Source organism: Oncorhynchus nerka, linkage group LG26, assembly GCF_034236695.1.
Source record: "Oncorhynchus nerka isolate Pitt River linkage group LG26, Oner_Uvic_2.0, whole genome shotgun sequence".
In the NCBI taxonomy this organism is placed as follows: Eukaryota; Metazoa; Chordata; class Actinopteri; order Salmoniformes; family Salmonidae; genus Oncorhynchus; species Oncorhynchus nerka.
Genome location: NC_088421.1, coordinates 15521340 through 15546972, shown reverse-complemented (window position 1 = coordinate 15546972; position 25633 = coordinate 15521340). Strand labels below are relative to the sequence as shown.

The window sequence follows — 25633 nt, the reverse complement described above, 5'->3', positions numbered from 1 at the left end:
GAGCTGTTTTAAAAGGTGCTCACATAGGCTTCACGAAAAGGAGCTTGGTGTGACTATTCATCATAAAAAAAACTGTCTTCGAGCCATTTGCTAAACATGTATTAATTCATAACACATTTTGTTGTTTGTCACAGTGTTGTTCTCATGTAATTGGTATGGTATGATGGAGATGGAGCATTTCAGTTTCCTTATGAACCTTTATGCCTAACTTTATTCCTTTGATATTCTAGATCCAGCTCATTAATATAACAGATTTTAATAGGATTAGATAGTATGGAGGAAATAAGGTATTATCGAGAATTTGGGTTTTGGGTTTAGACCAGCTGCGAAATTAGTGTATGCACACCCTGATTGGAAGGAGCTGATTTCTGTTGCTTTTATTTCTGGAGCCATGACAACATGCCTCCATGTTCTACCTACATAACAAAGATATGGTGAGGCCTGTCTGTGTTTGTGGCCTGATCACAGGCTTATGGGCTCAGCTGCCACTGCAGGTATGAAGCCATTATACATTGCCTTCGGAAAGTATTCAGACCCCTAGACTTTTTCCACATTTTATTAAGTTACAGCCTGATTCTAATATTGGATTAAAAAAAAAAATCCACAACAATCTACACACAATACCCCATAATGACAAACCCGAAAACAGGTTTTTAGAAATGTTTGCTAATTTATTACAAATAAAAAACAGAAATACCTTATTTAAATAACTATTCAGACCCTTTGCTATAAGACTCGAAATTGAGCTCAGGTGCATCCTGTTTCCATTGATCATCCTTGAGATGTTTCTACAACTTGATTGGAGTCCACCTGTGGTAAATTAAATTGTATAGACATGATTTGAAAAGGCACACACTTGTGTATACAAGGTCCCACAGTTGACAGTGCATGTCAGGGTAAAAACCAAGCCATAAAGTTGAAGGAATTGTCCGTAGAGCTCAGCGACAGGGTTGTGTCAAGGCACAGATCTGGGGAAGGGTACCAAAACATTTCTGCAGCATTGAAGGTCCCCAAGAACACAGTGGCCTCCATCATTATTAAATGGAAGAAGTTTGGAACCACCAAGACTCTTCCTAGAGCTGGCCGCCCAGCCAAACTGAGCAATCGGAGGAGAAGGGCCTTGGTCAGAGAGGTAACCAAGAACCCGATGGTCACTCTAACAGAGTTCCTATGTGGAGATGGGAGAACCTTCCAGAAGGACAACCATCTCTGCAGCACTCCGCCAATCAGGGCTTTATGGTAGAGTGGCCAGACGGAAGCCACTCCTCAGTAAAAGGCACATGACAGCCCACTTAGAGTTTGCCAAAGGTTACCGAAAGACTCTCAGACCATGAGAAACAAGATTCTCTGGTCTGATGAAACCAAGATTGAAATCTTTGGCCTGAATGCCAAGCATTACATCTGGAAGAAATATGCTGGTGGCAGAATCATGCTGTGGGTATGTTTTTCAGCAGCTGGGACTGGGAGACTAGTCAGGATCGAGGGAAAGATGAACGGAGCAAAGTACAGAGAGATCCTTGATGAAAACCTGCTCCAGAGGGCTCAGCACCTGAGAATGGGGAGAAGGTTCAGCTTCCAACAGGACAATGGCCCTAAGCACACAGCCAAGACAACACAGAAGTGGCTTCGGGACAAGTGTCTGAATGTCCTTGAGTGGCCCAGCCAGAGCCCGGATTTAAACCCGATTGAACATCTCTGGAGAGACCTGAAAATAGCTGTGAAGCAACTCTCCCCGTCCAACCTTACAGAGCTTGAGAGGATCTGCAGAGAATAATGGGAGAAACTCCCCAAATACAGGTGTGCCAAGCTTGTAGTGTCATACCCAAGAAGACTCGAGACTGTAATCGCTGCCAAAGGTGCTTCAACAAAGTACTGAGTAAAGGGTCTGAATACCTATGTAAATTTAATATTTCAGTTTTTTATTTTTAACAAATTTGCCAACATTTCTAAAAACCTGTTTTTGCTTATGAGGTATTGTGTGTAGATTGATGAGGGGGGAAAAAACAATTTAATCAATTTTAGAATAAGGCTGTAACGTAACAAAATGTGGAAAAAGTCAAGGGATCTGAATACTTTCTGAAGGCACTGTATAATACTACCAATAAAAACTTCAGATGACAGTTTGAACTGAGAGTCTGAACTCAACTAGACGTCTGCCACACTTGGGCTATTAGACCTGCCATGAGCAGCAATAAAGCTACGCCCTTAGGTAGTGTTTTTTTTCAGTGTCTTAGACCCGCAGCATTTGACTGTCTCCTTGCAGGTGCTCCATTATAGAGGCTAGACTTTACCGCCAAATGCTTACTTATTTGAGACCCTGTTGTTTGTGTTGGTGTGGTTGGGTTGTCTGTAATGAGGGGTGATATTGTGAGTCAGAGAATAGTATGATGGCTTGAATGTGTTGGAACAGTGGGGAATTGTATGGTCTTGCTCTACTGTGCTGATATGACAGTACAGGATAAGTGATGGTGTTTGATAATGTGTGGACTGAGCCAGTGTGAGTGGGAGAATGTTTTCACATGTGCCTGGGAGAGCATCAAGACTGTGCTTTGTAGTCATGTTTGACGACAGGAAGAGAGACATTCTTGCACACGTCCACAGTTTGTGACTCCTCTGTTCCTCGGCTCCTTCACATTTTTTCAATCTCTCCTTTCTTTTCTCTTCTTTTTCTTTTGCTGTTGAAAGACACAGGAAAGAGGGGTTTGTTTAGATTTCATATGCTGCATCTCCTCCTCATCTACATTCTCCTCCCTCCCTGTGTCCCCCCCTGCCTCCCCCCACCTTCCCCATCCTGGCAGTATGACAGAGGGGAATTCACGCGTGCAGTCCCCTCTCTGAATCCCATTTGATTCTGCCGCCTTGCTGTTCCTGCACCAGACTCCCAGAGGAGAGGACAAGTCATGTTCCTCTTTGATCACGCTACAAATGAGCCTGGGAAAATAGAAACCAATGAAAAAAGAGGACCGTTTTAGAAAGAAACTAAAAAGAGGAGAGGAAAGTTTGATGCCTGTTAGTGCTATCAGCATCCGCTGTCACAGGAATCGTGTTCCTAATGGAAAGATGTGAAACATGAAAAGATGCTGAAGTGCTTGTTATTATCTCCACCTGAAACAAAGACATGTGTCCCCTGTTCTGTTGTTGTGGATCTTGGCTGGCATTTTGCCTTTTTTCTGCAAAACTGTTAGAAATAGGAATCCCCTGACATCCAATATGTGTAAATAATATCAAACATCTCTGTCAAAAATCTATGCAAAGCAATAAACATCTGGCTCCCAGAAACAGAACAAGAAGAAGCACTCCTCCCCCAGCCCAGCTACGGGTCTCTATGTTTCAGAGCTGTAGACGGCTCATTCCTCTCTTAGAAGAATGGGGATTGAGGCCCTTTCTGCACAAAGAGACCCATACGGAACAGTCCCCTTTCTCTGTGGTGTCCTCCAGCCTGTCATACAGGCCTTTATTCCAGGTCGAGCCTTATCAGAGCCATACATCATATCTTAACCTCCTAGGGAATCTTGACAGTTAGTTAGCTATCTGACCAGAACCATCTGCAGTCTTATCTTAACAATATACAAGTCAAATTATACGGATGGCCTGGCTGTTTTTACTTGGATACAACGTCCTCTTCATACGGCATAGTCAGTGTCCATTACTGTAAGCACTGACACCAGGTAGTAAACTTTAACAGGGTATAGTGCAACGTGAACCACAGTAAATCAGCTTTACAATAGCAAGAAATGCATCAAGTTATCGTCAACAACTGAGTGGAGTGAACAAAGAGAAACTGCCTGTACAACAGTGGAGGCTGCTGATTGGAGGACGGCTCATAATAAAGGTTGGAACGGAGTAAAAGGAATGGTATCAAACACATGGAAACAATGCATTTGATGTATTTGATACTTTCCACCTACTCCCCTGCAGCCATTACCACGAGCCCATCCTCCCCAATTAAGTTGCCACCAACCTCCTGTGCTGTACAAGTACACATGTGCAATGCATGTAGCATGTTTGTGAAGGGTGGGAGTGGCATGTTTTGGGTGCGGGAGCTCTGGTATTGCACACCATGCTAACTCAACGTTAAGATGTTTGAGAGAGTGGTATTGCACACCATGCTAACTCAATGTTAAGATGTTTGAGAGAGTGATTGATTGTAAGAATTGACTGGAATTTGTTGTATTTGTGTGTGTGTGTGTGGTGTGTGTGTGCGTGCGTGCAAGTGTCTCTCTCTGTGTGTGTGTGTGTGTGTGTGTGTGTCCGTGTGTGTGTATGTATGTCCGTGTGTGTGTGTATGTGTGTCTGTGTGTGTGTGTATGTGTGTCCGTGTGTGTGTATGTGTATATTTATGTCCGTGTGTGTGTGTATGTGTGTCCGTGTGTGTGTGCGGTGAGTGTATAGTGGACAGAGAGCCCCGGGGCAGGTGTTTCCTCTATGGGGCCAGCGGCAGTAGGCCAGTCTGGCCCTCATCTCATGCAGTGAGTAAATATCAGCAGAACAAACTGTGGAGCTAGAAGAATGTCAGGGTGACGTGCGAGGAAGGGAGATGTGGAACCAAACTCAAATCTGTCCAGACAACACACACTCTCCACTCACACACTCCTCCACGCACATACTGACCCTTAGCCTTGCCACTGAGATTAGCTACTGACCCACATTCACAACTCACAGAGTAATCACTGTTACAAATATGCAAAGAGGTGGCAATGTAGAGACAAAATCGACCTGAATGAGACTGTTATTATGAGTGAGCTTGTACTCTACAGAACAGAATGGACTGATAGCATATCAGTGAAAGAACCCACATGCTCAGATCCGTCAGGCTCACACATGTTCTGTCCGTGTTCCTGAGCTGTTGGAGCATGGAGGAGTGTGTGTGTGTGTTGGAGCATGTAGGAGAGAGGAGAGCTAGGATACAGCAGCATAGCAGCAGGCAGAGGATTCCACGTCGGTCTCCCACACAACCGACGGTTTGAATGGCTCCCAAGCTCCCCAGTGATAACTCAAAGCAGACCCAGTGCTAGCCCCTGTCCCACAGTTGTGTTGGAAGAATTCTTCGAACACAACACATTCCTCTGTCTCTCCATGTAAACCTTTTAACAAACCCCGTTCGCTTGATAGTGGACATATCGTATTCTCCGTTCCTCTAGCCTATCTCTCCTTCTCTGTTTGAAAGTGAGTGAAGAGTGGGTTTCCCAGACAGGCCGATGATAGACAGACAAACGGACAGACAAGGACGGAGCAGCAGATTGAGTAGTCGACACAGACTGAGAGGCAGAAAACAAACCACAATGTTTATTGAACTGATTTTATAGCGTGGGTTGTTTGCTATTATGTTTTTGTATTGTTACAAAGTGTGTTTTTGTGTGTACTGTGTGTGTATGTGTGTGAGTAGGACTATGTGTGTGAGTAGGCCTGTGTGTGTGAGTAGGACTATGTGTGTGAGTAGAACTACAGTATGTGTGTGAGTAGGACTATGTGTGTGAGTAGGACTATGTGTGTGAGAAGAACTATGTGTGTGAGTAGGCCTATGAGTGTGAGTAGGACTATGTGTGTGAGAAGGACTATGTGTGTGAGAAGGACTATGTGTGTGAGAAGGACTATGAGTGTGAGTAGGACTATGTGTGTGAGAAGGACTATGTGTGTGAGAAGGACTATGAGTGTGAGTAGGCCTATGAGTGTGAGTAGGACTATGAGTGTGAGTAGGCCTATGAGTGTGAGTAGGACTATGAGTGCTTATTCAAACTATATTTAGAATGTGGTTTAAAGTTGATGGATGTGTACATGAGTGTGTGTGGTGGTGTGGGAGCATGTTTCTGGCGTGCCCCTGTTCTTTTGTTCCTCCTCCCCTCGCCTCAGCACCTTTGCTGTCCACACCACAGTGACCCATGACCTATAGAGGTCAGAGGTTAGTTTTAGGGTCATTTGATTTTTAATTCTAGCCCCTCTTGGAGGTTCTGAGCGATGCTGTCTGTGCTGTTCTAGACATTTTCTCCTGACCCTCGTTTCCTCACTTTTACTGCCCATTAATCTGTTCTCACTTATTACCAATCACCGACTGTTATGGAGAAACATCACTGAGGACTTTTAATGCAACATGACATGTTAAAAGGATGAAGCAAAGGATTATGTAGGATTATGAAGGCCTGAGTCCATATACAAAGGCTTGACTTCCATATTGCCGATCTTTAAACATCTGGTAACATCTGCGTAATATGCAGATAAAGGCAGAGCGATCTGCATATCTCAAAACATCACACAGAACACCAAATCAAATCTGGATTTAATTTTTTTTTCTGTCAAATAGTTTGTGCAATTGAATCAGTTGGATAGACCCTGGCCCCTCTGTCTGGCACTCCAGGCAGGCACAATCAAACTCTCAAAGTAGTTGAAACAAACAAAAACTCTAATGCATATCGCAAACGATCCCACATTACACCCAGTGCAACTGGAACGGTTTCCTCAGCGCAGGGTGTGATGCTCTGGGAAATATTCTCAGACAAGTTTGTTAATGCACAGTAAAAAAAAAGTAAAAAAATAAAATAAAAATCACCTTTATTTAACCCGGTAGGCCAGTTGAGAACAAGTTCTCATTTACAATTGCGACCTGGCCAAGATAAAGCAAAGCAGTGCGACACAAACAACTACACAGAGTTACACATGGAATAAACAAACGTACAGTCAACAACACAATAGAAAGAAAGAAAACCACCCAGGGGTGAAAGTAAGCGGGTCCGGAACAGCGTCCCGGATAAATAAATATTGGGGGTACGCCGTACTGGTAGAACGTGAACCTACACAATAATTATCACAAAATGCCAAGAAAATATAGACCATTACACCATTATTTAACATGACCAAATGTCAGCCACATGGAAAATGAGAGAATTGACTTGAAACCCGGGGGTATAAGCTCCAAATTGTGTTGTGGAGGAGATGGGTGACCTATACCGCGATGCGCGTGGACAGCAGTGGACCCAATTCAGGCTACAAGTTCAGGCCTAATGACAATCTCAGTCATCTCAGATGCAATAAATCCAACTACTAACAGATTAGATTTGTTTAGAAAAATATGTTATTTATGTTTGTGTAGCATAATATTAATCAACAAATCAATGTACATGCAAAAACAGGTATTGAAACAAATTATTCTGAAAATCAACCAACAAATATGATAATAGTTAGTAATAATAGTAATTTTACTCAACAAGCTTGTTTAAGTTCAGCTCACTTCGAGCAGAATTTGTTGAGTAAACAAACTTTAACACATGAGCTCAAAGTCCACTCAACTCACAGAATAACGCTGATACAATTGGTTAAATGGGCTTTAATACAGTACGGCCCTGATGCTCAGATGGAGAAATCCCTCGTTCACAGGCGTGATTGTGTTTGAACAATGTTCGAATTGTTGCCTTTTTGTTTTCAGGAGTGGAAGTGGTGTGTGACTCACATCAGCTGCTGTGAGTGTCTTCAGAAGAGCCGTCGAGGACAGAGAACAAATGATGCCAATGTGTGATATATATGTGGAGATAGTGGCCAATCTTCTTGCCTGCAGGACATATATGAAGGGTGTTCAGTACATGTAGCATCACACTATCACACTATTGTTGTGTAACATTAGCAGTGGACAGAGGGAGCTCTGTGAGCGAGGCTGGGTTAAGTGGGGCCTACCGAGGCCTGTTCTGTCTGTCAGCCAGGGCCGAGGAGAGGAGGACTAGAGAGGACAGTACTGACTGCCGTAGGGGAGACATGTTGTTCTCAGACACACACTGGCTGAGTGATTCATGGTCTTTGAGAGGAGGGGAACAGCAGGGAGGACCAGAAGAGGAGACACACAGACGGGAGGAAGAAGACCTAAATGTCACACGTGGGATGTGTGCTGTACACTCAGTGCCATGCTCGCTAGATGAGTGCTGGAATTTGGTGAGAGTGGAAAATATGTACAGTATGGCTGAACTCTGACCTTATGCGGCACTGGAAAACATATTGTTCTAACAAAGCACTCCTTTATCTCTATTTGTGCATGGCCACAACCACACATACAGTAGAATTCACATCACTCCAGTGTAATGTAGGTAGATGTGGTATGTATATCACTGACTCAGTCCAAGCTAGGGAGATCAAACACACTCTACATACACATAATGACTCCAACAGGTAAAGGGAGGTAAGGATTATTAGGAGGTCTAATGAGATTCAGACAGGTGATGCTGGCGGAGGAAGCATCGCTGCAGGACAGACAGGTAGATGACAGACAGCGCCAGTCCTGAGGAGTCAATCACTGTTGATGTTGGGGCGGCTCCAGACCTCACATGGCCTCCTGCCAACAGCTCTGCTCGCCCAGGGATGCTTTACGACACCAGGCCAGGGGAAAGGAGAGGAGGAGAAGGAACATTCCCCAGGCCTGTGTAAATTCCCCCATGGAGCAACTGTAGCTGCTGTACTGTGGGAACAATGGGGGCTCTGGGACAGTAGGGTAGGAGGTAGGGAGGGGTAGGGTAGTGGGGGTGAGAGGTTAGCACTCAGCCGTCCATCTGTGTCACTGCTGTGTTTGATTAGCGTCTGTCTGTTTGTGCTCGTTGGGATGTTCTATCCCTTTTATCCCCTCACTGGTGAATTCCTTCCTTCTTGCTCCCAGAATGCTAGAGATTATCTGGTCTAAAAGATTCCATCTCTTGCATTTGTATTGATTGCCGTCCAAAATAGTTGGATGTTTCATATTCATTTGAATATTTCTGAGTCTTTGGCTATAGTTTGTCCGGTGTAGGCCGTCATTGTAAATAATAATTTGTTATTAACTGACTTGCCTAGTTAAATAAAGGTTCAATTTAAAAATGTAAAAAATATATAGTATTGTTCTTTGTGTAACAAAGTTCTTTGGAGTATCATTGTGTGTGTGTGTGTGTGTGTGTGTGTGTGTGTGTGTGTGTGTGTGTGTGTGTGTGTGTGTGTGTGTGTGTGTGTGTCTGGCACCTCATTGTGAAGATTGTTTCTTTCAGAAGAGGAATTTCTCCTGCTCTTCTCATTGTTTTCCCACATGGCATTGCACATTTGGACTACTGTCTGAGGTCAAAGGTCAGATAGAAGGCTCTCTGTACATTAGTCATGTGGATGTTATGTTTGGTAATGTATGCTGTGTTGTGTTATACATTAGTTATACTTTACATAATATTTCTATGCCAAACAACTCTATGCACAAGGACTGCATTTAACAATTTCCAGCGAAAAATACCCATTTAGTGGAAGAACTGTACAGATCTATTTTAATGCGACCACGTTTTCCAAAAATATCTGCTCCAAATGAAGATTCAAAGATGTTTGCAGAAAGAATGGGATGTCAACTATGACACGGCACCTTAAGTTTGAAAACGTCTATTTTGGTTATTGAACTACAGTTTGTGAAGTGGATTTAAATACGGTGACATCATGGGTCCCTGATCTATACTACACAGAAATGGAGAATTATGAATGTGAATGTCATTCTCCTTACATTCTCCTGGACATCACAGCGCAGCACAGCACAGCACAGAAGAGTAGAGTTCAGTACAGTGCAGTAGAGTAGAGTACAGTAGAGTATAGTTCAGTACAGTAGCATACAGTACAATATACTGTACTCTACTGTACTATACTCTACTTTTCTTTACTGTACTGTATTGTACTATACTACTGTATTGTAGTGTACTCTACTGTGCTCTACTCACTGTACTGTAATGTACTGTACTGTGCTATCTTAAAGATATGTGGGTTCTTGGTCATGGAATTACAAGACAAAATATTGATATTAGTTGGAAGTGGTCTTTACGTCAACTTTATTGCATTTTAATGTATTTCTAATACATTCTAAGACTTTTTCCCTACATGTTTCCGAAGACATCTTTTCCATCTGTTTGACAAGAAATCAAAGTCTTTACTTATGCCTCATTTTTAGGATGAAAACGATTGAAAAATGTATCTATGCCTTCATTTCCCCAAAATATAGACTCTTAGCTTTCATTTGACACCCAATTTGATATGCTCCTATGAACTTCATGTTGATGCTCATGGGTCCTTTTACATGAAAATTCTCCGTTTGGACAAGAGCCTTGAGGATTGGATAGTTTGGACAAGAGAGACCATGCGATTGAAGAATTTGAACTAGAAAGCCTTTGGGATTGGATAGTTTGGACAAGAGAGACCATGTGATTGAAGAATTTGATCTAGAGAGCCTTTGGGATTGGATAGTTTGGACAAGAGAGCCCAGGGGATTGAAGAATTTGGACTAGAGAGCCTTTGGGATTGGATAGATTGGACAAGACTGAGTGATTGAGTTATTGTTGTTTTGAGTCCAGTTGTCAGGTGTTTTGAGTCTGTCTGTCTCCAAAGGCCTGTCATAATTAGACCCATGCTGCAGATTAAAATGCTGTTTTGGCTGTTCCAAACATCATTGCCTAATGACCTGTGTGTGTGTGTGTGTGTGTGTGTGTGTGTGTGTGTGTGTGTGTGTGTGTGTGTGTGTGTGTGTGTGTGTGTGCGCACCGTATGTGTGTGACCAGCTTGACCTGATAAATTATTCACTGGTATTTACTTCTTGGTTCATGGCAGGGCAATTAGGCTGGATTTGAAAAGACATCATAAATATCTATGTGTGGGCGAGTGCAGGCGAGGACTGTGGGAATGAGCATCAGCATGAGTAAGGCTGTAAGGCTGTCACTGTGTGCGTACGCTCAGACAGTTGTGTTTGTTAGGAGCAAGCAGCAACTCCTGTAATTAAATCATTTATAGGGATTGTTTATGACTCCCATATCAAAGTAGAATTTAAGCTGCTCTGTCTTACGGACCTTTAAATCAGTACCTGATGTTTTCCATTGTGTTTCAGACTCAGTCTGGATTTAATTCACAGTTTAACCTATTTACAGTGCAGCCTGTTACCATTCTATGAGTGCTCTGTGGGTGAGATCTGAGCTGCTGTGAATAAAAGGTCTCTGCTATGCAAATAAATAATGCCATAAAAGCTAACGGGGTGTTTTTCTGCAAGCAGCGAGTGGGCACTGGTTAAATTCTCACCACATGTTTAATTAACAGAGAGAAGAAAAGTAGAACGTGTAGCATGGAGAGAGGAGGGGAGAGAAAGAGCTACAGGGGGCAACTTCAATTTAGGATCCTCCTTTTAAATGGCTGGAATGCTCAATTCTGCGTTGCCAGCGTTGCCAGTCTCCCCATACGCTGTGTGTGTGTGTGTCTGTGTTAGGGCTGGAAATGGCCAGGGACCTCACAAGACAATATTATAACAATACTTAGGCATCGATTCAAATTATTTGCGATTTTCACAACTCTATATGTATTGCGATTCGATACTGCGATTTAATTGCGATTCGATGTTCCAACATGTTGCTTTTTATATGTCTGCTGCAGAGGAACGAGAGAGAGCATGAGAAAATGAGTTTTGATCAGTTAGGGAAGTAAAGTGTTGAAAACATGTTGGCTCACTGTTTAAAAAGAACAAGCTGTAGGAAGAAAAATATTGGAGTTTTGGCACAGGTACAGCCAGCTGACAAGAGGCTAAGGCTACCTAGCAAAACCAAAAGAAATGACTAATTGACTGCCAACTGTAAATAAACTACAGGCATGTTTTAATTATCATCGAAGGGGTGAACACACAGCAGTGTGAACTAGTACATACTCCTATATCTTTTCTTCCCATGTTACTTCTGAAAGAGTTATCTTTGTGTTTATTCCTGATAAACACATTGTAACTGGATAAATGTGTATTGAACATGCCAGTGAAACGTTGTGAATGGGAGAGATGGTGAGAGAGGTGTCTTGCTGTGGGATGCTGGCTCTAGGCAGGTGTCAGCTGTCAGGTGTGTTCCAGTGTGTAGTGTACAGCAGGATTATACAGTAGGCGGAGTTATGGCTGGATCCCATAATAATAGCCCCGGAACAGAAGGCCACCTGCAGGACTGCTGCTTTCAGCACTGAGTGGGCCTATCTCTGTCTTCTCTAATCCCCCGCCACCACACACACACACACACACACACACACACACACACACACAGGTTCCCACCAGCTCCTCCGAACTGGCAGTTCTCTCTGCTGTAAAGAACACAGCCTTCTACCACTAAGTGTAGCCAGACAGCCAAATATCATATCGGTGACTGTACTGGTTGAAAACAACATGCTTACAGCTGCTGTGAGAATCCTAAGGTCCAAAATTATGATGATTTAGTTTTCCCCTCAAATGTCTGAATATCATAAGCGGAACTGAACAGAAATTTGGACAGATTGCTTATAAAAATCTGTTCGCTTGGCTTTAGTTTCAGTACAAGGTGTGAAGACATCATATTTCTCATATGAAGTATGTGTTATTGTATCACTGTGTACTGACGTGTCTCCTTCTCTCTCGTGTGCAGCTGATCCCATCGATGTGCTGCAGGTGCTGGAGCTGTCGGACCACATGGAGGGGGTGTCCATGGAGGCTGGCCTCTGCACCAGCAGGAAGGACATGGAGGAGACAGACATGGCCTATAGAATAGACAAGAAGATCCAGCTCAGTGCACCCACCAAACAGCTCTTCCCAGGTAACAACAATCTGTAGAGATGTAGTACACATCCAATGTGTCTGGGTCATGGTGTATGTGTGGTAATTGCAGTGAATCCTAAGCTTCACTATAACACAACGGACCTGACTTTGTTCTCCCTCTTCTCCATGGGCGTAGTTCTTAGGGTGTAGTAGCACAGGCCATTATTATTATTCATTGAAGTTCAGATGTGTGATATTGTTATTTTGGGAGGGGCTGTGGGTCTTGCCAGTGTGGGAGTCCCCAGGGTGGTGTGTCAGCCATACAGTCAGTCAACACCTACTGTGTTCTCCACTGTATGACTGACTGTATGACTAAGTGTATGACTGACTAATTTACTGACTGTATGACTGACTGTATGACTAACTGTATGACTGACTGTATGACTGACTGTATGACTAACTGTGTGAATGGCTGTATGGCTGACTGTATGACTAACTGTATGACTGACTAAATGACTATATGGCTAACTGTATGACTGACTGTATGACTGACTGTATGACTGACTAAATTACTGACTGCATGACTGACTAAATGACTACATGACTAACTGTATAAATAGCTGTATGGCTGACTGTATGGCTGGCTGTATGACTGACGAAATTACTGTATGACTGGCTGTATGACTGACTGTATGACTGACTGTATGACTGACTGTACGGCTGACTGTATGACTGACTGTATGGCTGACTGTATGGCTGACTGTATGGCTGACTGTATGGCTGACTGTATGGCTGACTTTATGACTTCCTGTATGGCTGGATGTATGACTGACTAAATTACTAACTGTATGACTGACTGTATGGCTGACTGTATGACTGACTGTATGACTGACTGTATGACTAACTGTATGACTGACTGTATGACTGACTGTATGACTATATGACTAACTGTACAAATGACTGTATGACTGACTGTATAAATGGCTGTATGGCTGACTGTATGGCTGACTGTATGACTGACTAAATTACTATATGACTAACTGTATAAATGGCTGTATGGCTGGCTGTATGACTGACTAAATTACTAACTGTATGACTGACTGTATGGTTGACTGTATGACTGATTGTATGCCTGACTGTATGACTGACTGTATGACTAACTGGGAGGGGCAGTGGGTCTTGCCAGTGTGGGAGTCCCCAGGGTGGTGTGTCAGCCATACAGTCAGTCAACACCTACTGTGTCCTCCACTGTATGACTGACTGGATGACTGACTGTATGACTAAGTGTATGACTGACTAATTTACTGACTGTATGACTGACTGTATGACTAACTGTATGACTGACTGTATGACTGACTGTATGACTAACTGTGTGAATGGCTGTATGGCTGACTGTATGACTAACTGTATGACTGACTAAATGACTATATGACTAACTGTATGACTGACTGTATGACTGACTGTATGACTATATGACTAACTGTATAAATAGCTGTATGGCTGACTGTATGGCTGGCTGTATGACTGACGAAATGACTGTATGACTGGCTGTATGACTGACTGTACGGCTGACTGTATGACTGACTGTATGGCTGACTGTATGGCTGACTGTATGACTTCCTGTATGGCTGGCTGTATGACTGACTAAATTACTAACTGTATGACTGACTGTATGGCTGACTGTATGACTGACTGTATGACTGACTGTATGACTATATGACTAACTGTACAAATAGCTGTATGGCTGACTGTATGGCTGGCTGTGTGACTGACGAAATGACTGTATGACTGGCTGTATGACTGACTGTATGACTGACTGTACGGCTGACTGTATGACTGACTGTATGGCTGACTGTATGGCTGACTGTATGACTTCCTGTATGGCTGGCTGTATGACTGACTAAATTACTAACTGTATGACTGACTGTATGGCTGACTGTATGACTGACTGTATGACTGACTGTATGACTATATGACTAACTGTACAAATGGCTGTATGACTGACTAAATGACTGTATGACTGACTGTAGAAATGGCTGTATGGCTGACTGTATGGCTGACTGTATGACTGACTAAATTACTATATGACTAACTGTATAAATGGCTGTATGGCTGGCTGTATGACTGACTAAATTACTAACTGTATGACTGACTGTATGGCTGACTGTATGACTGATTGTATGCCTGACTGTATGACTGACTGTATGACTAACTGTATGACTGACTGTATGACTGACTAAATGACTATATGACTAACTGTAGAAATGGCTGTATGGCTGACTGTATGGTTGGCTGTATGACTGACTGTATGACTGTATGACTGACTGTATGACTGACTGTATGACTGACTAAATGACTAACTGTATGACTGACTGTATGGCTGACTGTATGTCTGACTGTATGACTGATTGTATGCCTGACTGTATGACTGACTGTATGATTGACTAAATGACTGTATGACTGGCTGTATTACTGACTGTATGACTAACTGTATACATGGCTGTATGGCTGACTGTATGGCTGACTGTATGACTGACTAAATTACTGTATGACTGACTGTATGCCTGCCTGTATGGCTGACTGTATGACTGACTGTATGACTGACTGTATGGCTGACTGTATGACTGACTAAATGACTGTATGACTGGCTGTATGACTGACTGTATGACTGTATGGCTGACTGTATGGCTAACTGTATGACTGACTAAATGACTATATGACTAACTGTATGACTGACTGTATGACTGACTGTATGACTAACTGTATGACTGACTGTATGACTGACTAAATGACTATATGACTAACTGTATAAATAGCTGTATGGCTGACTGTATGACTGGCTGTATGACTGACTAAATTACTGACTGTATGACTGGCTGTATGACTAACTGTATGACTGACTGTATGATTGACTAAATGACTATATGACTAACTGTAGAAATGGCTGTATGGCTGACTGTATGGCTGGCTGTATGACTGACTAAATGACTGTATGACTGACTGTATGACTGACTGTACGGCTGACTGTATGACTGACTGTATGGCTGACTGTATGGCTGACTGTATGACTTACTGTATGTCTGGCTGTATTACTGACTAAATGACTAACTGTATGACTGACTGTATGGCTGACTGTATGACTGATTGTATGACTGACTGTATGACTGACTGTATGACTAACTGTATGACTGACTGTATGACTGACTGTATGACTGACTAAATGACTATATGACTAACTGTAGAAATGGCTGTATGGCTGACTGTATGGCTGGCTGTATGACTGACTAAATGACTAACTGTATGACTGACTGTATGGCTGACTGTATGTCTGACTGTATGCCTGACTGTATGACTGACTAAATGACTGTATGACTGGCTGTATGACTGACTGTATGGCTGACTGTATGGCTGACTGTATGGCTGACTATGACTAACTAAATGACTGTATGACTGACTGTATGACTGTATGACTGTTTGACTGTATTACTGACTTCATGGCTGACAATTTGACTAACTGTATGACTGATTGTATGGCTGACTGTATGACTGACTGTATCACTGACTGTATGACTGACTGTATGACTGTATGACTGACTTGAATATTATTTAATTGGATACAGAAATTGCATCCTGCCAGCAGGACACCTGTCGACATCTTCCAGTGAAATTGGAGGACGCGCAATTCAAATAAATAATCATAACAATTATGGATATTAAACATTTAGGTACATACAAGTGTCTTATATTGGTTAAAGGCTTAAAGTCTTGTTCATCTAACTGCATTGTCCGATTTACAATAGGCTTTACAGCGAAAGCATGCCATGCGATTGTTTGAGGACGGCTCCCCACATCAACATATTTTTCCACCCGCACAGGCTTCATAAAATCGCAAATAGCGATTAAATTATCACTTACTTTTTGAAAAACCTCTGATTTGCAATCCAAAGGGTCCCAGCTACAACATGTATGGTCATTTTGTTAGATAAAACCCTTCTTTATATTCCAAGTTGGCGCCGTCGATTTGAGTAATCTACTTGTTTAACATGCAGAGAAAGGAATACAAAAAGCTACCACTAAACTTTGTTAAAACAAGTCAAAATACGTTTCTATTTAATCCTCAGGTACCCTAAAAGGTCATTAAACTATCATATTTATACGGAAAGAAGTATGTTCACTAGGAAAGCAAAATTATCAGGTGCGCATCCTCTTCATCGCACGCGTACAGACTGATTTCCAACTCTGGCTCCTAGTACTAAAACTCAAAGTTCTTCCTCGATTGGGAAGAAACAAGCCTGAGACCTTGAACAAAGACTTTTGAAATCTAGTGGAAGACATGGGAATTGCAATCTGGGAACTGGAATTGCATATGCCCCTATGCTTTCCATTGTAAGAGCATGGGCTCTCAAAAAAAATTCTGGTTGGTTTTTCTTTGGATTTTTTCCTACCATATCAATTGTGTTATAGTCTCATACAATATTTTAAAGTTTCTAAAAACTTCAAAGTGTTTTCCATCCAATGGTACCAATTATATGCATTTCCTGGCTTCTGGGCCTGAGTAACAGGCAGTTTACTTTGGACACGTCAGTCAGACAGGAAGTGGAGAAAAATAGACCCTAGCCTGAAGAAGGTATGTATTTAAAAAAAAAAAAACAGTGTCGGGGGCAACATTATTTTAACACATCAGAGAACAACAGAGTAGAAAAGGTCAACCATATCATCCACAACAATTGTTCCTCCTTCACCCCCAGACTCGTTGTTCCCTGTGGACTTCTCCCTGATGACAACAGTGAGGGCAAAGAAGGACACCCAGTTCTTCCTGCTGTCTGTGTATGATGAGCAGGGTGTACAGCAGCTGGGGCTGGAGGTGGGCCGCTCGCCTGTCTTCCTGTACGAAGACCACGAGGGACAGCCCTCCCCGGAGCTCTACCCCATCTTCAAGAAGATCAACTTGGCTGATGGAAAGTGGGTACTACCCCTGGCCTGATGTCCTTGCCTCTTGACTGGGACTTCTTCTCAAAACCCAAACTCTGTAGCCCCTGATTTATGATTGACACATATTGTCATGATTGGGTGAGATTCACCTGCATCGTGTCATTTGGTTGGCCATTGGGTATCACCGTTACCTGACCCAAAATATGCAGTTTCCTCAGTATGTGATTTCACTTGGCCATACTTGAACGTGGCACACATATCTCACACAATGTGCTTGACCCTAAGTGTCCTGGAGCCATAGAGGACACACATAGATCACGCTAGTACCATAGAGTTCTTGGCTCACAATACAAGGTCAATAGCTTGACTTGACCCTGTAAAATACTACAATGTGATTCAATGCATTTGACCTTAGAAAACCCTTCCTCAGAATACTGCATACAGGTGGTGCCTCCTTCTAACTGAACCCAAGTGACCTACATTCAACCTGACACTTCATATTGCTACTTCTGCATTATAAAGATATCACTACACTGTACTATACACTGTACCATCTCTACCTCTTTGTCTGTCCAGGTGGCACAGAATAGCCTACAGTGTGGAGGGCAAGTCAGTCACCCTGTACCTGGACTGTGAGAAGGTGCAGACTCTGGAGTTACTGAGAGGGGACAATCCCCTGGTCAGCACGGAGGGGGTGATCGTGTTTGGAACACGACTACTGGACGAGGAGGTGTTTGAGGTAGGACACCAGGGCGAGGGAGTCAGGGTTGGGTGTGAATGTAGTGTCATGGACTGTATGTAGGATTTGGTATGTATGTACTGTAGTCCCATCAGTAGCAGAACACAAACTGGTTCATTCTGGCATTGGATCTGAGAAACATCAATATTATTTGTTGTAACTTGTTTTAACTGGATTCTTGGCATAATGTAATATTCACTCACTCCTCGGAGCATAGCGCCTCGACAAATGGATCTCCACGCCATCTTATTCTAGGCAAGGTCCCAGGCTGATGTGGTGTTGAGTCCCAGGTTGTGTATGTCGTTGTCCAACTGGTTGGACGACCTGGTTCTCGGTCTTCCTCTTGGGCCTGGCCAGTTGGGGGATGATTTCTTCAGGATAAGGGCAGGCTCCAGAGGTGGGATTGTTCTGACCAGGTGGCTGAACAGTCGGAGTCACGAGACTCTGACCAGGGAGGAGACGAGGTTGGTCCATCTTTTGACGTATTGTGGAGTTCTGGATTTTTTTAATATATATTTTTTATTTCACCTTTATTTAACCAGGTAAGCCAGTTGAAAACAAGTTCTCAATTACAACTGCGACCTGGCCAAGATAAAGCAAAGCATTGAGACACAAACAACTACACAGAGTTGCACATGGGATAATCAAACGTACAGTCAATAACACAACAGAAAAATCCATATACAGTGTGTGCAAATGTAGTAAGATTAGGGAGGTAAGGGAATAAATAGGCCATAGTGGCAAAATAATAAAAATGTATCATTAACCCCCTGAGTGATAGATGTACAGATGATGAATTGCAAGTAGAGATACTGGGGTGCAAAAGAGCAAAAACAATAACAATATGGGGATGAGGTAGTTGAGTGGGCTATTTACAGATGGGCTGTGTACAGTTACAGTGATCGGTAAGCTGCTCTGACAGCTGATGCTTAAAGTTAGTGAGGGAGATATAAGTCTCCAGCTTCAGTGATTTTTGCAATTCGTTCCAGTCATTTGGCAGCAGAGAACTGGAAGGAAAGGCAGCCAAATGAGATGTTGGCTTTCGGGGTGACCAGTGAAATATACCTGCTGGAGCGTGTGCTACGGATGGGTATTGCTATGGCAACCAGTGAGCTGAGATAAGGCGGGGCTTTACCTAGCAAAGACTTATAGATGGAGCCAGTGGGTTTGGCGACGAATATGTAGCGAGGGCCAGCCAACGAGAGCATACAGGACGCAGTGGTAGGTAGTATATGGGGCTTTGGTGACAAAACGGATGTCACTGTGATAGACTACATCCAATTTGCCGAGTAGAGTGTTTAGGAGGCTATTTCGCCCAAGTCAAGGATCGGTAGGATAGGCAGTTTTACGAGGGTATGTTTGGCAGCATGAGTGAAGGATGCTTTGTTGCCAAATAGGAAGACGATTCTAGATTTAATTTTGGATTGGAGATGCTTAATGTGAGTCTGGACGGAGAGTTTACAGTCTAACCAGACACATAGGTATTTGTAGTTGACCACATATTCTAAGTCAGAACCGTCCAGAGTAGTGATGCTAGTCGGGCGGGCAGGTGCGGGCAGCGATCGGTTGAAGAGCATGCATGTAGTTTTACAAGCATTTAAGAATTTAAGAGCAGTTGGAGGCCATGGAAGAAGTGCGGATGTGGTCGCGCCATGCGATGCCTAGTATGCGGCAGAGGCACTCAGAGTCAAAGGCGTCCAGGCAACATGTGAGGTCCAGGGTGAGTGTCCATGACGTGCGAGGTCCAGGATGAGGGTCCTCACGCTGTGGGGGGGTGTAGTCTTCCCCAGTGATCGTCCACCTTAGAGGTTGCTTACCTTAGAGGCAGCCTTGGCTTCATTAGCAAGGGTGTCATGCCACTTCTGTTTGTCCCTTATTCTTATCTCGTAGTTTTTGTCTGAGTAGAATATAATTTTTGTTGAGGTTTCGCGGCAGTAGCTCTCCGGTAGCTTGCTCTGGATGTGGTATCAAATACTGGGATCATCTACACTGAGTGCACAAAACATTAGGAACACATGCTCTTTTTATGACATTGACTGACCAGGTGAATCCAGGTGAATGCTATGATCCCTTATTGATGTCACTTGTTAGATTCACTTCAATCAGTGTAGATGAAAGGGAGGAGACAGGTTATGTGTATGTGTGCCATTCAGAGGGTGGATAGGCAATACAAAATATTTAAGCACGCTTTTGAACTCGGGATGTGGTAGTAGGTGCCAGGCACACCGGTGTCAGTGTGTCAAGAACTTCAACGCTGCTAGGTTTTTCACTCTCAACAGTTTCTTGTGTGTATCAAGAATGGTCTATCACCCAATGGACATCCAGCCAACTTGACACAACTGTGGGAAACATTGGAGTCAACATGGGCCAACATCCCTGTGGAACACTTTTGATACCTTGTAGAGTCCATGGCCCGACGAATTGAGGCTGTTCTGAGGGCAAAGGGGGGTGCAACTCAATATTAGGGAGGTCTTCCTTATGTTTTGTACACTCAGCGTATATGAGCCGTTGCCTGGACAATACCGGGAGTAGGTTAGCACTCTGACTTAAACCCTGATACAATATCCCTACTATAAATTCTACTTGTCGCCCTGAAGAAATTATTTTATTGAGGCATGAATGAGATCCTCTAAAGCCACAACGGACGAGATTAAAATAACCATTATTTCCATGTGAGCTTAATTCATCAAATATGCCTGTTAGGCCAGTGGAGAATTTACTTGCTTCATATATTAGCTGAATATTCTGACATGAACCCGCAGGGGATCCTGATCCCATTGACCTTGTTTTAACTCGGATGACTTTCTCTTCTCATAACCTCATTTCTGTCCCGGCCCATGCAAATGAAAGAGATGGCACATTCCATCACATACTTCACTAATTGTGTTCAGTTTTGAACACGCAGGCTGGAGCAGTATGTATTGTTGCTGTAAGCTTTAATGGGGTGTGAATGGGAGGGGCGGAGAACGGTTAAGAGTGGAGCAGCAGGTCGGGGAGGACTAGGTTGTTTGCGGAAGAGAGTGGGCGGGGGGCGGGGGGGGGGCAGGTACTGTTCAGACATGCTCTGATCTGGCCACATCTTTTCTACTGTGATCAAATACCTGGAAATGAAACTCAACATTTGTATTTGTATGAGTGAGTTTGGATGTTTTGGAGAGTGTGTGGTGTTAGAGGTGTTGACATTTGAACAGACAGCTTTATATTTTGACGTTTCAGAGTGTGCGTGAGTGTGAACATGTGTCAATGAATGTGTGAGTGTTGTTCATGCCTGCTGATTGGGAGGATTGATCTTGTGGGAAGAAGAATTTCCCAGTCGTCAGTGTTTATCCCTACAGCGACACTCGTCAGGGCTGCTGTCCTCATCATTATCCCTGAGTAGCTGTGGAGGGCAAAGGTCACATATTTAATGATGGCTTGGGTTGTTTGAGCTAGGTGAAAGTGTTTGGGTAAATGACCACGTCATTATGGAACCTTAAAATTGAAATGGACACTGAACAGTGAGTTATGAGAGTTATGTGAGTTATGATGAATTCCAAGTGAAGCTCATATTCTTTTATTTTCATTTCCCTAACCCTGTTTCCATAAGTCATTCTCAATGTCTCTCCCAGGATAGTGTGCAGGCCTAGTCCATTGTAATTCCAATGTCTCTCCCAGGATAGTGTGCAGGCCTAGTCCATTGTAATTCCAATGTCTCTCCCAGGATAGTGTGCAGGCCTAGTCCATTGTAATTCCAATGTCTCTCCCAGGATAGTGTGCAGGCCTAGTCCATTGTAATTCCAATGTCTCTCCCAGGATAGTGTGCAGGCCTAGTCCATTGTAATTCCAATGTCTCTCCCAGGATAGTGTGCAGGCCTAGTCCATTGTAATTCCAATGTCTCTCCCAGGATAGTGTGCAGGCCTAGTCCATTGTAAATCCAATGTCTCTCCCAGGATAGTGTGCAGGCCTAGTCCATTGTAAATCCAATGTCTCTCCCAGGATAGTGTGCAGGCCTAGTCCATTGTAATTCCAATGTCTCTCCCAGGATAGTGTGCAGGCCTAGTCCATTGTAAATCCAATGTCTCTCCCAGGATAGTGTGCAGGCCTAGTCCATTGTAATTCCAATGTCTCTCCCAGGATAGTGTGCAGGCCTAGTCCATTGTAATTCCAATGTCTCTCCCAGGATAGTGTGCAGGCCTAGTCCATTGTAAATCCAATGCAGCTCCACTCTTAATTCAGTAGCCTCCAGCATAAAGAGAGCCGAGTAGAGCAGCAGTAAGATCTCTGCTCATGTCCGCAGACCCTGAGACACAGAGGGGGAGAGTAGGAATGGGGTCACAGAGCACACACCCTCCCATCTCTCAGGTCCCTCAGGGTACCATCCCAACACAGACTTTGCATACTTGAGACATTGGAAAAGTACAGAGGAAGGGTTATTATCAGGCCCTAATGGGTTAATGTGCACAAACTTCAGTCTCCTTCAATCTTCCACCCTCTCAGAACCAGGTGTCCCCTGATGTTCTCACGAAGAAAATAACTATACAATCTCCCTCTAGCCATGCCCCCACACAATAACCTCCCCTCCCGCTGATGGCTTACCTTTACCTCAACTGCTTCTCCTACTCCATAAGTAAAACTTAATAGCCTCCAATGCAATTAGGTTCCTCCTCCCCCTCTTACTTTAACAGACACCCCTCTATCTCCCAAATAAAACAGTCTTCTTTCTCCAATTAAGCAATGCTTACCCTGAACATTCCTTGCATAAAACAACTGTAAAGATCCATTTTCACCCCAACCCCATCTTTCAAAACATCCCATTTATCATTCCTCAGGCTGCAAAAAAGAAACATCCCTTTGACATCCTTATGACTAATACCCGTCAATTATCAACATTCTCTTTAGCATTCTCTCTGCTCTGCTCTCTCTGAATAGCCTAAGTGAGTGAGAGGCCAGCTCATGTGTCCCATGTTGAATGGCTGTGGGTCAGGGTTGTGTTGACCTGGATGAGGCTGGTGCTGGGGGAGAGGTTAGTGGTTGGCCTTGTTCGCAGGCCCGTTCTGTTCCCAGGACCTGGTTCTGTTCCAGGAGGGATCCAGAGGGCCAGTGTTCCGGCCCAGTTCCCCCAGCGTGGGAGAACATAGCGTGGGAGCTTGGGGACGGTGGTCAGCCCCTAATGCCTCTATTGCTTCCAGATTGCCTTCAAATGACTGTTGGTGTTGTTTAGACACGTGCAGAGCCACGGACACAAGAATGTACACGTAAATACTGTACGCACACACACACGCACACACACACACACACACACACGCACACACACACATACTAAAGCAATCATTTAACTGTCCACAAGTCTGAAGGTATTATCTGGGCTCTCTGTGGGCTGTTTGTGTGTTTTTGCCACGTCTAACGCTTAGATATGATCCAGCCCAGTGTTTATGTGTGAACAATATCTGACTGTGTCTGTCTGTATTAGTCATTGTATTATTGCTGTGAGTAATCAGGCCTCTTTAGAAAACATGCAGAGTTTTGGTGTTGGCTTGGCTTGATGTTGGGTTGTTATCAAGCGTGTCTTAAAAGGGCAGATTTGATATTGATAGAAGAATCTCATGAATAGCTGGAGAGATTGGAAATGCTGCATTAATTAGTCAAGGTATGTCTGTTGTAGATGCATTTCTTCCTTTCTAATGATTGTTTTCAGATGTTTTGACATCTGTTGCCCTGCAGGCTAGTAAGGAGCTAAGTATTTCTTCTTGTTTACTGTAGTGAGGTGAGATGTAGTCATATTCAGTGCAGTGTGTGTTGTTGTTGATGTTGTTGATGTTGTTGTTGTTAGGGGTTCAAGCAGCGAAGCTGTTAATACCCTATTGTATTTCTTCTGGTTCGTTATTATTATACTGGATTCTTCCCACTCCTCACAAGGAACAAATTTGCCTCATGAACCTATAAGGTCCGCCATGATGCATTTTCCGACATTTAGAATAATGTGAAAAATACTTAAAACACTACTCCTCTGTCACCGAATGACCGATCTGCACAAAAATGGATATATGGCATCTATGGAACAAGCTCTATCAATGCACTATTTTTCAATCTAGTATGTTAAACAACATGGCAACTACTGACCAATAAACATTCACATGGACCTGATCTGGCACATAAATACATATAAATCAGACACAGATAATCGTATTGTAATACAACTTGGTACATATGTTCCAAACATGGTTTAGACTCAACATATGAAAGCACATTTAGATCAACCACATGGTGGCGCTATAACGGGCACATATTTATATTTCTTGATCTGTTTGACTCAGAGTGATGAAATTTGGCACACATGCTCAGGGATATTAGTCTAGCTAACGTGTAAAGTATGGTTCATTTTGGGACTGTTGTACAGAAAAAAATCATTAATACAAGCTCATTGGCTCATAGCAGCCATATTGTTTGAGCAAGAGTCCTGCAAAATAGAAGAAGCCACTTAAAATGGTCAATATCATAAAAAATAGTTCAAAATACATTAAACTCATATAGCATGAGATCTGATTGATTTTTCCTTCGGATATTTACGAAGCGTGGTAAGGAGTAGATTACAACTCATCCTTGGGCAATGTGTCCAATTTGTCTTGATGGTGGCACAGTGGGCCCACAGCTTGAACCCCGGCATTGCTGCTTGCAGCTATATTCATTGTTGTTGTTGTGTATAAACCTGTTGGTCCTATTAGCCCAGAGAGACTGTATAACAGTGCTACAAAGGAGTGTTTGATGAGTCCTAGTTCAGGCCAGTTCTAGACAGTGTTTATGGAGTGAGAGCTCATTAGTGGAGAAGAGATGAAGTCTGTTCACTGTGGCTTTAACAAGGTCTTAATAAGGCCTTAATTGGCTGCTATGAAAGGGAAAAGGGAAAAGAGAATACCACAACTGAATGTATTCAACTGAAATGTACCTTCCGCATTTAACCTAACCCCTCTGAATCAATACCAGCTAACTAGCACCACAGTGCTGGCCTGGGCACCATAAAGCAAGCCCCCACTTCCAACCACTCTAGTCAATGGAGCAGCTCTATTGGCTGAAACGTTGGTATCAAAGATCCATTACATTGTATACAGAGTATCCAATAGTACGAGCCTGCTGGAGATTCTTCTTTCTTCAGTGGAGCTGAGCCAGCCTGTGTGTCGCTATGGGAACTAGACAGCACTGTGTGACTGTGACCTAATGCTGTTTGTTGGTTTTTGTCATCAGCACTTCAGAGGAGGAACTTTATTTTTTATTGAACCTTTATTTAACTAGGTAAGTCAGTTAAGAACCAATTCTTATTTACAATGACAGCCTACTGGGGAACAGTGGGTTAGCTGCCTTGTTCAGGGGCAGAACAACAGATCTTTACCTTGTCAGCTCGGGGATTCCATACAGCAATCTTTCAGTTACTGGCCCAACGCTCTAACCACTAGGCTACCTGCCGCCTCGCTCCCAGACTGTGGTCTAAGTCATCTAC

The 25633-nt window shown here is 43.3% G+C and overlaps 1 protein-coding gene across 1 annotated transcript in view; it reads left to right on the top strand.

The window, feature by feature from the left end:
• Positions 1-25633, top strand: part of LOC115110893 (collagen alpha-1(XI) chain-like) — a 102984-nt gene that overhangs the window by 1146 nt on the left and 76205 nt on the right. Inside the window, exons 2-4 of the mRNA XM_065010137.1 lie at positions 12381-12548; positions 17239-17452; positions 17999-18161. Coding sequence (XP_064866209.1) covers positions 12381-12548; positions 17239-17452; positions 17999-18161 — 545 coding nt within the window. The remainder of the gene's footprint in view (positions 1-12380; positions 12549-17238; positions 17453-17998; positions 18162-25633) is intronic.